This window comes from Miniopterus schreibersii (genome assembly GCF_964146895.1).
Source record: "Miniopterus schreibersii genome assembly, chromosome: 8".
Classification (NCBI taxonomy): Eukaryota; Metazoa; Chordata; class Mammalia; order Chiroptera; family Miniopteridae; genus Miniopterus; species Miniopterus schreibersii.
Window position 1 is genome coordinate 60,214,528 of NC_138109.1, and position 15,478 is coordinate 60,230,005.

General features: G+C 50.4%; 1 protein-coding gene across 4 annotated transcripts in view; it reads right to left on the reverse strand.

Moving 5' to 3' along the window:
• Positions 1-15,478, reverse strand: part of BCAR3 (BCAR3 adaptor protein, NSP family member) — a 200,266-nt gene that overhangs the window by 17,069 nt on the left and 167,719 nt on the right. For 3 of the 4 annotated variants that reach the window (XM_081145886.1, XM_081145885.1, XM_081145887.1), the window contains 5 exons: positions 13,846-13,974; positions 11,059-11,501; positions 7,986-8,089; positions 6,246-6,901; positions 792-907 (listed from right to left, as the gene is read on the reverse strand). In XM_081145886.1, coding sequence (XP_081002012.1) covers positions 792-907; positions 6,246-6,901; positions 7,986-8,089; positions 11,059-11,501; positions 13,846-13,974 — 1,448 coding nt within the window. Of the gene's footprint in view, positions 1-791; positions 908-6,245; positions 6,902-7,985; positions 8,090-9,732; positions 9,784-11,058; positions 11,502-13,845; positions 13,975-15,478 lie in introns of those variants that run through there. The other variant, XM_081145888.1, reaches the window with a different exon arrangement.

Consider the following 15,478-nt stretch of genomic DNA (forward strand, 5'->3'; position numbering starts at 1 on the left):
GCAAACTAAAACATTTCATCCCTCCATAGCCACGTGCCGCTGGTGGCTGCCACGATGACATAAGAACAGTTCAACTGTCATAGAAAGTTGTACCGGGTGGTGCTGTGACCTAGAGCATCGTGGGAAGCCATGGGCAGGGGGGATGGACTCAGGGCCTGGCTGTCCATTCAAACCCACATGTGTCATGGCAATGGGAAATGGGCTGGAAAAATAGAAAACTTAACAAGATAACCTTGCCCAAATCAACGGGCTTTTTTGTGTGTCAGAAAGGCCAACTTCCATGGTAATAACAGAATCAAGTCTACGACTTCTGATCTTAAAAATGTGCATTGCTATTTCTGTCTTTCTAATTTCTAAACATCCAATGTACGTGTGTGTGGGTTTAAATGGACAGCCAGGGCCCTGGCTCTTCATGAGGGGAGGACAGTGATACTTCAGAGGGAGGCGGGGGGGACCGAGTGCCATCACTCTCTGACCTCTGAGCCCCCATCTGTCCACCCCTCAAAGGAAATGTTCAGACTCTGTTCCTCCTGGCCTTTCCCAAGAACTCCCACTTAATTTCTAAAGCAATCTGGAGCAGGGACAGGAACGTGGTCTTTGTTCCCTGACTTCTTCTGTGCCATCTCTTTGTACATCTCCAGGAATTCTTTGGCTAAGGCTTCTAGGGAGAGTTGGCCCGAGCCACACACCCTCGAAGGAAGTGGCTTGGGGCAGTTGGCTGTGCCTCTCTCTGCTCCGAGGGCCAGGGAGGACTGCGAATGGCCAGATAGGCAGAGGACAGAGCTGCTTACCTTTCGATTATGTCCAGACGCAGCTGGTGGCCATAAGGCAAGGTAATGAGTTCCAGCCCTGAGCTCACGCCCATGTTCTTCTTCATCTCTTCCGAGACTTCTAGAATCCTAGCGACCTGTCAAGAACACAGTTGAAATACATGGGATCAGGAAGTGGGCTTGCTGTGAACACGAAGTCAGCATGTGAAAGGAAATACACTGAGCTGGAGCAGGGTGGGTGCACTTAACCTGCTGGGTTCCTTTTGAGCAATGGCCTCTGAAAAGATAGTTCTTATATGTGGTATTTGGAGGATTTTAATACACCTACTGGAATATAAAACCTGGGAGGAAAGCGCCTAAGTTGGTCTGCAGAATCTGCAAATTTGGTGTTTCTGCCCAGCCAGAGAACGGTGCAGTGCCTGGAGGTCTTGTCTGACACAGGCTGGGTCCCGCTGCGATGTTCTGCTGCAGACAGCAGGCTGCACCCGATCCCCTGCAGTGGAAAAGTGGAACTGCGTCCCAGGGCCCCTCTGCTGCGTGCTTGGCCGTTCCTGTTCTCACTTAATGGCAGGCTGGCTGCTATTACCCCTAATTACGCCTCCCCAGGGCTCAGTAAATGCATCATACGTCTGGAAGCCATTAGAAATGTGTATAGAGATTTGAAACCCAAGGTCTCAAACACACCCACATCCCCCCCAGAGGGGTTTTCCTTAAAGAAAATCTTTGTTTGTTTGTCGCAGTCAGCTCTCCCATCTCAATTCCAGTGTGTAATCACAGTTTATCAGAACCAGGTATTAGTTGGCCACTTACAGTTATTACATGTTACCTCAAACTGTTACAAAGGAGTCAGCGCCTTTCTAAAACGGGGATAGTGATGCCTCACAATGCACCCAGCGGAAACGACAGTCTCACCAAGCCCGGACATGGCAGGCACGGGACAATTCCGCTCCTCCATCTGTGGCGCTGTCCTTAGTTCTCCTGGGCACATGAACAGTCCAGATGCCTTCATAATAGGCTCCAAAACACATCTGGAAGTTTAGCTGGTATTATTAACTCTGACCCTTCACTTCTGCGGCTGAGCAAGGATCCGCTGTCAGCCCTGGGGGAAATGAGCCTGTGGGAGTCAGCTATCCAGGGGCAGACCCCAGAATAGGATGCAGAATCCATACCAGGTTCTCTGAGCCTCATTTCCCCTTCTCTAACACAACTGCTAAGCTAACCTTTCTCAAGAACTTTGCAAAGGATCAAATAAGCTGAAACCACCAAAGAACTCCTTGAAAATACAGGTTGTGAATCACCGGCCATGCAGAGGAGGGAGGATTCTGGCCCACTCTCTGGAAAGAGATTTACACCTTGACCATGGCAAGGCAGCCCAGATGCACACGCCAGCCACCTGCGGTCACACACACTTTGCTTGCTTGTTTAGACAGCTGCCCTGTCGGAGGCTCCAGACCCAGCACATCTATGGGGCATCCTCCAATCCACCCACACTCTGGAGCGAGATTCACAGGCTTGTCATGGATTTGGTTTTGTTCTGGAAGCACTAGCATCCGGAGCGATCCCTGTCTGTTTTCCTTCACTGTAAACATTCAATCCCCTGGTCACTTTCCTGGGGTCTTACCAGCAAATGCAATGCCTGCTTGCCCTAAGGCTGAGCTATGGGACAAGAGGGTCCTGTGCTCACACTGCAGGGCCTGGATTAGGTCCCCTGGGAAATACCCCGGGCCATGCAGCTTACAGATATGGAGGAGGGACGGTCCTTTCTAGAGCATTTACTATGAACTGGACCAGCATCAGAGCTCCATGATGAGGGGTCCCAGTCTCCCTCTGTTCCTCAGATCATAGCCTGGCTCTCCGAACTCTGCCTGCAGTGACCCAGCGGAGCCCTGGCTGGGGCATGGCCTGGCCCTCCTCCAGCTGCCCAGGGGCCTTCTGAACTGCAGTGAGATTGCCTGGCTCAGCTCACCGTCTCCAATGCCCTCAGAAGAAGACTGATCGGCACTGTGTCCTTGCAGACCTGTCTCCCCCACTGAACTGCAAAGTGCTTTGAAGACGGCAACCTAGATGAGCCCTGAGTAGAGACTTGAAAACATGGAAGACCTAATGGGACCTCCCCCACCCCACCTTCACTGCACACACAGAATGAGTCTTCCGTAAGCCAAACCCTCCCCACCAGGTTTCTAACGTCTGAGTTTCTGCATGTGTGTGTGGTCTGTCTCCTGGAAGATGCTTTTTGTGTTCCTCATCTGGCCAACTCCTATTCAGCTTTCAAGCTCATCTCAGACATCCCCCGTCTGATCCCCTAGCTGCCCCATGTTCAGAACCCTGCTCAGAGGCCCCACAACTCCTGTGCCTTCCCCTACAGAGCATTTTCCACTCGGGTTGTGGTCTGAATTCCTGTATTACTGTCCCTCTCCGCCTCCCCCACCATGACCTGGCCTGGCCTACAGTAGGCACCAAATCAAGGCTGAATACGTAACACTAATCCTGGCCGGGCATGGTATGGAGGGTGGAGAGAAAGATCAGGAGAGGGAAGGAGGCAGGATTAGATTCAGGCGGTTCATCCCCAGAGGCCACGCTCTTAACTCCTGACGCTCACTTGCAGCCACTGCAAAGACAAGTGGGCAGGAGAATGGTTCTGGGAGAGTGGCTGGGCCGTCGGTGCCCATTTGCAGGGGGTGGGTCTCAGTGGATGCCCACCCCAGCCCCCCGGGAGTGGGGTGCAGCACTGCTGGGCAGGCAGCCGGGAGGTGCTCAGGACCACCCGCTGCTCTAATGGCCTCTGTGGGTGTCAGCTCTGGGCTCTGAGCACCAGGGGAGCCAGCTCTTGGGCCTCAGTTGCTGCCCAGCGCTCTCTGAGCTTCGGGGTGGCCCCGTCTGGCTGCTGCTGCATTTGGGGTGGGTAGCAACAGCCCTTGTTTTATTTCCCTCTCAGAGTCACTGGCTGTGCCCGCTTTGTGGGCAAAGCCCTGAAGTCAGTGGCTCCAGGAAGAGGACAAGGAAATGGCGTGACCTCAGCAGGGCGGCCGGGAGACTGCACAGTCCTGCCCTCGGGGAGCCAGGCAGTTCCTGCTCCGGGCTCTGCCCCCCAGGGGTGCTTGATGGTGGAGGGGTGTGTGTGGGGGGGAGTAGGGCCTCACCAGGACCAAACGCAGAGAGAAACAGAACAAGGAAGCGGGTGGGCTGCTCGTTCCTTCTGCTGCGAACAGTCTCAGGATCTAGTTTCATGGCTGCCAAGGTGGGGAGAAGGTTCTAGACCTTCCTGCTGCGAGTGCTTGGCATCTCACCACCAACAGGGCCCCCAAGCCCTGCCTGAGGCCACGAGGATTCATTTCCTTCTGGGAATCAGGCTGTTCTGCGAACCCAGACTGGCTTCCACAAGGAGCTTCCTTTCTGGAGAACCCGGACAGGTTCCTGCTGGCTCAGAGCAGGGCCCAGTGCGAGTTACTTACTAGAACAGGAACCCCAAATCCTCATAGTGTCCAAACAGGTTTAGCTCGCTTTAAGGTGAGTGAGAATTTGACCTGGCAAATTATCTGACCATTTGTGAGCACTGCCCAAGGACACTCAGCCAACTATGGAAACAGCCCTGTTCTTCCTGAGCAGCTGCCTTCCTGGCTCTCTTCTCAGGGCCCCAACACAAACACCCCCCCCCCCCACCCCCACACACACACCCTTCTTCCCCTCTCCTCTCCCAGGCCTGGCAATGAGGTTGACTGAGGGATGCCTCTGTCCTGTTTTCAGAAAGGCATTTGTCACCCCAGAACAGCCAGGCAGGGGAGGCTTCTGCCCGCCATGTGAGCCCTCAATCAACTAGGAACTCCCTGGGGAAGGGGCTGCTCAGAGACTAGATTTCCTGCCATGATTTATGACCTAGGAAATTTATTTTGGAAAACCCAGTTCCTACATAAGTCCTAACCTTTGAAGCTAATTGACTTCACAGAGCTACAAATGAAAAAGGGCTTTAAACCTCACAAAGGCCTTATCTGTTGCTCAAATGCAGGGATCTGTCTCTTAATACTAAGGAGCAGGCTGAGTCCACCCCAGCCTGAGACACCTGCTTTCTAGAAATCTCTCTGAAGAATGAGCCTGCTTTGGGGCCACCTATGAACAAAAGACACCCATATCTAAAAGAAATGCTTCCAATAAAAGATGATGATGAGCCCAGCCGGCGTGGCTCAGTAGTTGAGAGTCAACCCATGAACCAGGAGGTCACGTTTCGATTCCTGCTCAGCGCACATGCCTGAGTTTTGGGCTCGGTCCCCAGCAGGGGGCGTGCAGGAGGCAGCAGATCGATGTTTCTCTCTCATCATTCATGTTTCTTTCTATCCCTCTCCCTTCCTCTCTCTGAAATCAATAAAAACATATTTTTAAAAAATGATGATGATGTAAACATATATTTATCTAGTCACACGGAAAGACAGTCATAATATGTTGTTTGATGAGAGACTTGGGTTTGGAATAGTATGTAGAGAGGGTGCCATTTTTGTGGTAAATGACCAGACCTGCATGCAATTATTTACATGTCTCTGCTTGCAGAGTAAATGTTAGCAAAGGCGGTGACTAGAAAACTGCATTTTGTGTTATTTTAATTTTTTTCTGTTTCCCCTAATCTGTATTTTATAATTTTTCTAAATTACTGTACACTTTATAATTATAATTTAAAAATTATAACTGTATTTTACAATTTTTCTAAATTGAGCAAGTATTACTTATTTTGAAAAATCAAGGTAACTTTATGCCTGGCTGGCGTAGCTTAGTGGTTGAGTGTCGACCCATGAACCAGGAGGTCACGGTTCAATTCCCAGTCAGGGCACATGCCTGAGTTTCCAGCTCGGTCCCCAGTAGGGGGCGTGCAGGAGGCAGCCGATCAATGATTCTCTCTCATCATTGATGTTTCTATCTCTCTCTCCCTCTCCCTTCCTCTCTCTGAAATCAATAAGCTTCCTATTAGATTAAAAAAAAAAATCATGGTAACTTTAAACTGCTTATTTATCCCAAAGGCCATTTCAGTAACAATAAATATATAATGTGTGCATGTATATATAAAATAAAAATAACCAACGTCCTGCTACTCCAGAAACTACATTTTCATCTACAATCTACTTTCCTTTGGACTTGACTTCATCAGTTCAGGCAGGGTTGAGGCCAGGGGACAATTTTAAAATCAGCACCAGCTGGGAGGAGGACTCTGCAGCAGCTCCAGACACCAGCCAGGGCTGGGGGCAGGAGGCACGGCCCTGGGAAGCAGCCTGCCATCCCTGTGTCCAAGGTGAATTTTACAAGCTTCCTACCTGGGCAAAGGTTATCCTGGCCTGTGGCTCACGCCCCTAAAATAAATCCCCACGCTCGGGTAATCTTCAGACTTTTCCTATGAGCAAAGCACTTAAAAGGTAAGGTGGAATGAAGCGCAGACAGATCCTCCTTCCAAACTTTTGAAAGCCAGCACAATATCCCACCCAGCCAGGCACCTACCTTGCAGTCCACGCTCAGCATGTGCTGGGCGATGACCTTGGGGTCGTTGCTGGTGAACAGTTCCTTTGCACGCTTCAGCATTGCTGTTTCCAGGGGCTTGTTCTCAGGAGGAAGGAGCTTCGACTCAAAGTCATTGGGTCTGAACGAGGAGGCAGTCTCCAGGAGGGGTGTCACAAACTGGCCCTTGTCATCCTGCCCCTTGTCCATTTGCGCTGCTGCCGGTGGCTCCCAAGGCCTTGCCCTGTCGTCGTCATCGAGGATCAAGTAGTTGGTGCCAGAGTTCCGGGGACCCAGTGCCCCATTCTGCTTGGCCTTCAGCAGCTCCACATAGCTGTCCTGGGTGCAGATGGGTGGCCTCGCTCCCCTGTCACAGCCTGTGGCCAAGGCTGGGTTCAGTTCACAGTAGTTGGCCTCTGACTTGAGCCAGGTGGACGGAGATGGGGGAGCCTTGAGGAGGGGTGCCTTGCAGGGCTTGGGGGGTGGCTTTGGGCACAGTTGGCTGTCTGAGCCCCTCAGCGCCTCTCCTGCCCTAGCGTCCGAGGAGACCCTCCGAACCACTGCCGGGCTCAGGGTGGGCTCACTGCCCGTCCTGAAAACAGGTGAGTTTGGGCAGGGGCCTGTGTCCACACCTGAGGATTGAGGGGGCATCTTACAGCCTGTGGAGGATAGGACAGGGTCAGAAAAAGCTCAGCTGTATGGAGAACACACAACAAACAAAACTAGAGTGATGGCGCCCTAGCTCTCAATTCATGCCCTTGGGCACGGATTTTCACCCTCAAAGGATAAAGCTGTATGACCACCCATGCCCAGTCTAGAGAAGTCTAAGGCATTTTGAAGGCTAAGTTGGCCGGATCCCACAGTTCTGGGGGAATTTAAATCCCACTGACTGCTGACAGCTGGGCTGCAATGTCATTTTATAGTTATAGAAAGTTAGGACAGTCAGAGTAGGAAAATACACTGAGTCTGGAGCGGTGAGTAATTTAATCTTGCCTAAGAAACACAAGTCTCTAGCCACACAGCATAAAGGGCCCTGAGTCACTCTCAGGGCGAGGGTGGATCTCAGCCAGCTCTCAGGGAGAGCTAGAGACACACGGGGAAGAGGGGGAAAGCCGTTGCAACAATCCACATAGTAGTTCAAGGGACATTAGGAACTCACCTTGTGGTCCCAAGGAAGGTCAGGTATAAAAATAATGAAAAACAACCTCATGGCTACTAATATAATTGCTCACTTGGTTTCCCCACATCCCACACCTTCTCACCCTTCTGGCAGTGAAAGAACGGAGAGGAAGAGGGGTGTCTGGATAACTGCTCCACCAGGAGCCCCAGGATCTACCCGCCCACCCTCTGTCCTGGGAGTGGACTACAAGGTAGGCTCGTTTGTCATGAAGACCACTCGTCAGCGAATGGGCTTAGAATCAGAAAACCTGAGTTCAAATGCTGGCTTAGCCACTTACCTGATAGACACCTATGGGCAAGTTACTTAACCTCTGTGCCTCAGTTTCCTCAGCCTCGAAAAGAGAATAATCAGGCCCACCCTGGAAACTTGTTATGAGGCTTAAAAGCCAGCACGTAAAGCATCCAGCTCCGTGATTTGCATCTGGATATACTCCTACAAACCTCAGGCAGGCATAGAGCCCTATGTCTTTCCCAAAGTAGGTGATCAGACAGAGCAGAAAAAACAGCCTGAAGGAAATCAGGGGAGCACTGCCACCCTCCTCCCCCAAATCCCCAGTGACCTACCAATCGGCAGGTAGCTCTCCGACTGGTGGGCTTTGAGGGATAAGGCTCTTCGGTCCTGCATGTGATCCAGGCAGGCGGGCTGGCTGCCGCTCTTCTCTTTATTTCTGAAGCAAAAGACAAGTGGGGAAGAAACCTATCATTAAGTCAGAAAGCCTTTAGGCAACACCATAGAAAGATTGCTCAGAAGGAGAGCTACTGCATACCCTAACAGTCCAGGAATGTCTGCTGGTGGGGAACATTGCTGATGGGGGCGATTATGACATGACTGTGCCGTGGGCTCCATCCCCACATCCCCACCACCCATACAGTGAAGTCCTAGGATGCCTCCTCTGAGCCTTTCCAACCAGTTGATCAGATCAGGGTAAAGGTCTCAGAATATTCTCAGGAAAATCTGACACACTGAAGTGTGTAGTTTTAACAGAGCCTGAAATTACTAACAGACCCGGGAGGAATGATTTGTTTAAATACCTAGGATGTAACAGTGTCACAGTTTCCATTTCAGTGCAAATCTCAGGTCCCCCAAGTAATCCACAGGACCACCTGGGGGCTGTCACACCCATCCTCCTGCATGCACTGGGGACCCACAGCCAGCCTCACCCCTGCTGAGCTGGGTAAAGGGAGGGGTGTGGTCACCTGTGATCACCAGGTGGCAGCTGGGAAGCACAGAGCACAGCCACACAGAGAAAAGGGGGGCTATAACTACAACACAATCAGCTGGCATTCCTCTGTCCTTTGCCCGTTCAGACAGGAATTTCTCTAATTAGCACTGAGGAACAGAATCTCTCTTTTGCTAGAAGAGAAAGCACTGTACCAAGTTATAATGAACTTTTATCGGCCCTCCCACAAGCTTATGTTACAGAAATCGCAGTTTTCTTCCTACCTTTGCAAGCACCAAAGAAAAAAAAACAAACCAAATTAAAAAAAAACAAAAAACACCCCCAACTCCCAGCAACAGGAATTCCAGCAACCCCTCAGAGATAAGGCAGGGCAGAGGGCAAATTCCAAAAGGCAATGGCTTCTGAAAAGTGATACTGAGGCAGTGATCACCTGGAGCAGTGACTCCACTGGCCAGGACACCGAGCTGGAATGCAGCCTGGCGCAGAGCGCACCTTTGCCCGGGCCGGCTGCCCGCCAGCCAACCAGCGGGCCCAGAGTCAGGGCCAGGGCAGGAGCCACGGAAGCGGGAAGGTGGGCAGGGCGCCGGGCCATGACGGACGTCGAGCCTACCCCACCCCCACGTTTAGACATTTCTGGGCCTGCTGCCTGTGCCCAGAGGTGGCAAAGCTTCGGGAGCTCAGCTTCCAAAGGGCAATCAGAGGAGGTGCTCTGTTAGGCCTGTCCCATTCACTTAGAGACTTTCTCAGTCTTTCTTTCATTTCTTATCTTAAAAAAGTAATTATATTTAATCTGGGTCTCTGAAGGCAGACCGGGAGGCCCTCCTCCCAGCACCACACTCGGCAGGGCTTCTGTGTGTTGACAAGTACGCTCTGGCCCTGTCATGACATTAACTCCCTGTGTATCAGCTGAGCAGCCAACCCCAACTCCCAAAAGAAACAAAAAAAGTGTACCCAACCCTTTTCCATTTTAAGGGATCTCAAGTCCAATCTTATTACTATGGGAAGGAGAATTTCTAAACAGCGTAGATAAAAGTTCTTCCTCCCTGCCCTGGCTGGGTGGCTTAATTGGTTGGAGCGTTGTCACATACACCAAAAGGGTTGAGGGTTCAATTCTGGGTCAGGGCACATACCTAGGTTTCGGGTTTGGTCCCGGGGTGGTGCGCGTACGGGAGGCAACCAATCGAGGTTTCTCTCTCACATGGATGTCTGTCTGTCTGTCTTTCTCTCTTTCTCTCTCTCTCTCTCCCCCTTCTTCTCTCTCTAAAATCAATAAAAACATATCCTCGGGTGAGGATTTTAAAAAGAAGTTCTTCCTCCCTTCCTGCAACTGCCCTCAGTCTTACATTCTACTGCCCTCCAGAAATAATATTTATGATTATTAACACTTACCTAGCAGTTATTATGTGCCAGCAATGTTCTAAGCACTTTGCATATCGTAACTCATTTAACCTTCACAAGCCCTGTCTTTCCAGATGAAGTGAGCCCAGAGCAGGCAAGTAGCCTGCCCAGGGTTGATCAGGTGAGTGGTGGACCAGCATTCGTGTCCAGGAGAGGGGTGGGGTGGGGGGTACAGCCAGACACTGACTAACATCTACTGGAGCTTCCCAGTAGCACAGCTGTAATTTATATTATTCAGAATCCTGTATTTTTTTTTTTTTTTCAGAATCCTGTATTTTACTTCTGAATTTTTGCATTCTAGAAATTAGTGTATATGACATGTCCTCCTGGTCCAGAAAGAAAACCCGTAAGTAGAATAAAACACGTTGCCCTTCTCCACCTTCCCCATCCTGGGAAGCCTGGCTACTGCACCTCCCGACTCTCCCTCTACTCTGCCGCAGAGCCTGAACCTCCACACCTCATTAACCTCAGCTCTTCAGGTCCCCCAGCTCTTCTCTCTCCTCACCCCTCTTGCACATCACTGTTTGGTTCCATTCTTAGGACATCTTGTTCACCATGCGTGTCTTTGAGGCTCCCTCGAACCCCTTACCTGGGACTAGGGCCTCCACAATCTGGCCAGGGCCATCCCTAAACCTGCCCTGCCCCTCCGCTTCATGGACCCCTTGCTCTAGCCCCATCCCTCACTCCCTCCAAGCAACTCTTGCCCTTTCTAGCTCTACCCTTATGCTCACACTGAGCCCCCCCTGGAACACTCCCCTTTGCAGCATCTATTCAAATGTGCCCTAGCTTTCAGACCAGCTGGACGCCTACCTCCTCCACAAAATCTCTCCTGACCAAGCCCCTGCCTCAGCAACCGCATCATTTATCTTTGGCACCAACTCCACTGGGAACTGATCAAGCACTGCCTCGTGACAGCTATTCCAGTAACACTTGGCATCTGATTAACGTCTTTTATTGTTCCTATCCCAGGGTGAGCTCCTTGTCTGCCTAACTAAGCCTGGACTCGTCCAGAGCGCCCCTCCGTGGTCCCGACCCCCCCCGAGGGGGCCCTGACCCACCTGAGGAGGTTTCCTCTGGGCAAGCTCGGCTCCCGGGCCTGGACACTGCCCGTGGTGAGGCTCAGCCTCTTGGCCACGTCTGGTCTTCCCTCCACGAGGCTGCCCTCGCGGGCCAGGCCAGGGGAGGTGCCGTAGCGCTCCTCCAGACACCGCAGGGGCACCGTCCTGTTGATGGGCTGGAAGATGATGGCCCCGCTCTGCTGGGAGATGGGCCGGCGGTTGCCCACGTAGCAGCGCACCAGGCCGGGGATGGAGTCGAAGCTCTCGGTCTCGAACTGGTACTGCACGCGGCTGTAGGCCTCGCTGAGCCGAAGCACCGTCCGCTGGATCTTGAAGTGCTGAGCGAGGTTCTTCCACTGACAGGTCAGCACGAAGTTTCCGGGGCTGGACAGAGAGTCTCGGACCAGGAAGTCACCGTCTCGCTGCATGAGGTTTTCTGACACCTTGGGGACAAAACGGTGAGTGAGCGGCAGGAAAGGCAAGCTGCCATTCCTTTCACAAGCTGTGTTTCTCCCCCTCTTCTTTGGGCCAGCAGAAGACAATGCCATTTTGTCTCTGCTTCCTCAGTTGTCTCTTGACTTTTTCAAATGTCTAATTCTTAGAAGACCCGCTCATTCATTAAGTACCACTTGCTGGCCACCCAGTCTGTGCCAAGCGCCGCTGTAGGCACTGGATCTATAGCAGCGAATGACGGAGACTGGAGTCCCCACTGCAGGGAGCTTGAATTCTGAGTGGAGAGCTTCTATTTCAGTGAGGATGGACAGACAACGGGTAAGGTATGTCAGATGCTGTAAAGTGAAGGAAAAAGTAAACCAGGAGGTAAGAATTGCTTGGGAGGGGATAAGGGGATGAGTGGTCAGGAGAGTGTCGTAAGAGGGCATTTTTGCATACCTCAAGAAAATAAGAAATAAGACAGTTTGTGTGTGATGGGCATGATCCCCCCCTGCTAACAATTCTGAGCATACTGATTCCTCGCTGGGACAAAGCTGGGCCAAGATCCCAATCTCACCAAGTAAGCGGGAGGGTTGTGCATTTGCATACATAATATATGCAAAGCACAAGTATAGAGAAACACAGAGTTCATCAAAAATCATTAACTCTGAGGATGCTGATGTGTCTAGTAAAAGGAGAATGTAAACTGTGGTGCAGCATGATTATTCCCATAGCCAGGCCGCGTGGGCTTGCATCTGGCTCTGCTGTGTGGCTTCGGACAAGTTACATAATCTCTCTGTGGCTCAGTTACATGATCTGTAAGAGAGGGATAATGTGATCTATAGAGCAGCTGTGAAGATTTAAAGGAGTAAAGTGTTAGCTATAACTGTCATTATTATTGTTACAGTGTTCAGTTATATAACCTGGAGTGATTTAGAGCTGAAAATTTACACTCATGGCAAGTGCAGGACGAATTTTATGATCATGATAAAGAGAAGGATGGCGGTGACGGTCATAGATTTTATAAACTTTGACAATTTTTCCAGGCCATTCCAACATTTGATCAGTTAGCTTAGAACAGTATGGTTACTCCAAAATTGCATCTTTGCCTTAAAAATATTTCTTTTCACCGAAAAATTCCATTTCTTGGAATTGAGCCTGAGGAAATAATTATAATTGTGAACATAGTAGTTTTCTTGAAGGATGCTGGTCAGCATGGCCGATAACGGTGCATGCGTACAAAGGACAGACAGACAACACAGAACGGCACAGAAGAATATCTGACAGCTGGAGAAGAGTCCCAGGGTATGTCATTAAATGGAGAAAGTGGGCTTCCAAAAAGTGTACGTGGTATGATCTCATACGTGATTTAGAAAAGCCTGGGAGGGTTTATATCAAACTGGTCACAGTGGTTATCTCCAGGAGGGAGGATTACGGGTAAGAGTGTAATTTTCTTCCTTTTTGGCTCCCTGTATTTTTTATAATCAAATTAAAAAATTTTTTTAAAAAAGAAAAAGTTAGAATAAGGATTATTTCTTTGATAATGTTGAGAAATCTGCTACATTAAAAAAGAAAAAATTCATGACATGATGTCCTCCCCTCTCTCCCCCCTTTCCTATAGTGTTGTCCTGGATAAATGACTGGCCAGGTCAGGGTATAATAAAAGCCCAAGGAAAATTCTGCATCTGAATTCTGCACTTAATTTATTTTTCAACTTCTATTATTATTAAACAAACAAAACCCCATTATTTATGGCTATCACTCAAACAACAATCACACAAAGTACATTCTAGGCCAGAATCTGAGGTCACCGATAGGATTCCTCTTTTTCCCCATCTCTGGGCCAGGGGTCGGGGAGCGGACTGCTGGCCCCACCAGGGCACAGGGGACAATGTTGCTCTTGCTCTGTGCCACCTGTCTCAATGATATCCCTCTCCTTATCTGAAATTAAGCCACTGCCTTAGAAAGGAAGCAGGCTCCAAAGGGCATGAGGCTGCAGGCAGCCAGCCAATAGTTCAATCAGCCGAACCACAGCCCGGCCTTGTACCTCTCAGGTACCACCCTGCGGCGGCTGCCTTCTGCCTGCTCTGTGTTTGCAGACCACAGAACACCTGCTTTTCACTTGTCCACTTACTGGGCGGGTGGAAGTGTACTTTGGTTTTCTGACCTTAGCTTTTTCCAAGGTGTCCTTAGAAGTAGGCCTAAGTTAAGTTACCGTAGGCCACATTATAGTACTTGTTTTTGGCTAAACTGGGACTCACTCCCACATGGCCTTGGTGCATGATCCCGCAGGGCCATCGATTTGGGCGGTGTCTGAGAACAGCGGGTGTGTGCCGGCAGGGAGGAGGCAGGTACCTGTCGGGGGATGCGGCCGTGGTACCAGGCGTGGCTGCGCAGGTCCTCGCTGCTCAGCAGCAGCTCCTCCTCCAGCTCCTTCTTCAGCCTCTCGGGGGTTCTGTCCATGACGTGCCTCTCCTTGGAGAACTGCAACACAGTGTCAACAGTGACCTCGCACCCTGCCCACGCCTGCCAGGCCAGCTGGCGACGACTGCCCGCCTTACGGTTGGCTGCTCTGCTGATCAAACCAGTATATGCCCAAAGCCCGGTCCAGGTAGGGGAACCTGGATAATGATTACAATTAGCTGTGACCTTTCATTTCTCTGGCTGTAAGTGTGTAGTAAAAATTTCACCTGCACATGGGGATTGTGATAGGAGAGCTGTCAACCTGTTCCTTTTATGTCTACTCAGGTAGCAGTTAAAAACATGGGGAGCTGGGCAGGGGCGCCAGAGAGGGATGTGCGGGCATGAGGCCCCAGGGGAGCTTCCCTGTCCTCCCTCAGTTCTGTTCTGGGAACCGAAACCAGGAAGGACAGCAGCCCCCAGCTGGCAAACTCCAGGCCAGGAATGGAGTCAGCCTTTAGAAACATTTGGAGCAACTGGACAGCGTAATTTTATGTTTCTTGAGTCTAATAATAGACGTCTAAGTTTATTGTTTTATGTCTTTTTAATTTCGTTTTTCTAATATTTTATTTTTAAGACAGATTGGAAGTTGAAACTTTAAACCAAAACAGACCACTGGTCTTTCACCTCAGATAGATGGAGACTCTGATCTAGGTCATGGCCTGGGGGTCAGTGCAGGAGGTCTGGGTGGGCAACACTGGCTCCTGGTTTAATTTAGAAACCACACCCACTTAACGACATTAAAACTGAACTTGGACACCTGCCGGGTTCCCAGCAAAACCAGGCTCAGGGACGGCTGGCTGAAGGTCATGGGAGCAGGAAAAGGCTGTGTCCTTGTGTTCTCCCAATTTCCCCTACATGGCCTCAAAAGCCCTAAGGAACCACGAAGCTATCCTTATCACACTGCTCTGTCCCTTAGCAGGGAGAGAGCCCCAGATCCTTCACCAAAGAAAAAGAAAACAGGATTTCACAGCTGGATTCTTGTCCCGAGTCTTTCTGGGCATGTTGGGCCATGAAGGCACTGGCCAAGAATGACTCAGGGGCCACTTTCAAGGTGGGGCTCTGGCTTACTAATTGTTTACTTCTCCCTCCTCTTCCCACCATTGTTCTTTTCATAGTGTAGGCACTCGGGAGGGTTGGATAAGCTGAATTCATATCAGAGAGGCAGATGCTGGCTGCCAGAGATGACCGCAGGAGTTAGCAGTGATGTTTGACACTGTCTGCTCCGAGCATTAATTATGGACAGGTGCTTCTGAAGACAGCTCACTGGAAAGACTTGAGTGTAGAATGTAGATTGTCAACTTGGCCTCATTTACTGTTCATTTATTGTCTGCTTGTTCCCACTAGATATTAAGTTTCACAAGAGCAAAAACCCGAGTTCCTTCTTCCCAGCTGCCCTCCAGCAATGCCTGAATATATTAGGCACTCTGTGCTCACGAAGTGAACAAATACCCCAAGACGAGAAGCCTCTATGACTTTTCTTAGTTATGAAGATCCTTCTCTTCTCTCTCCAATTATTTGAAGCCCT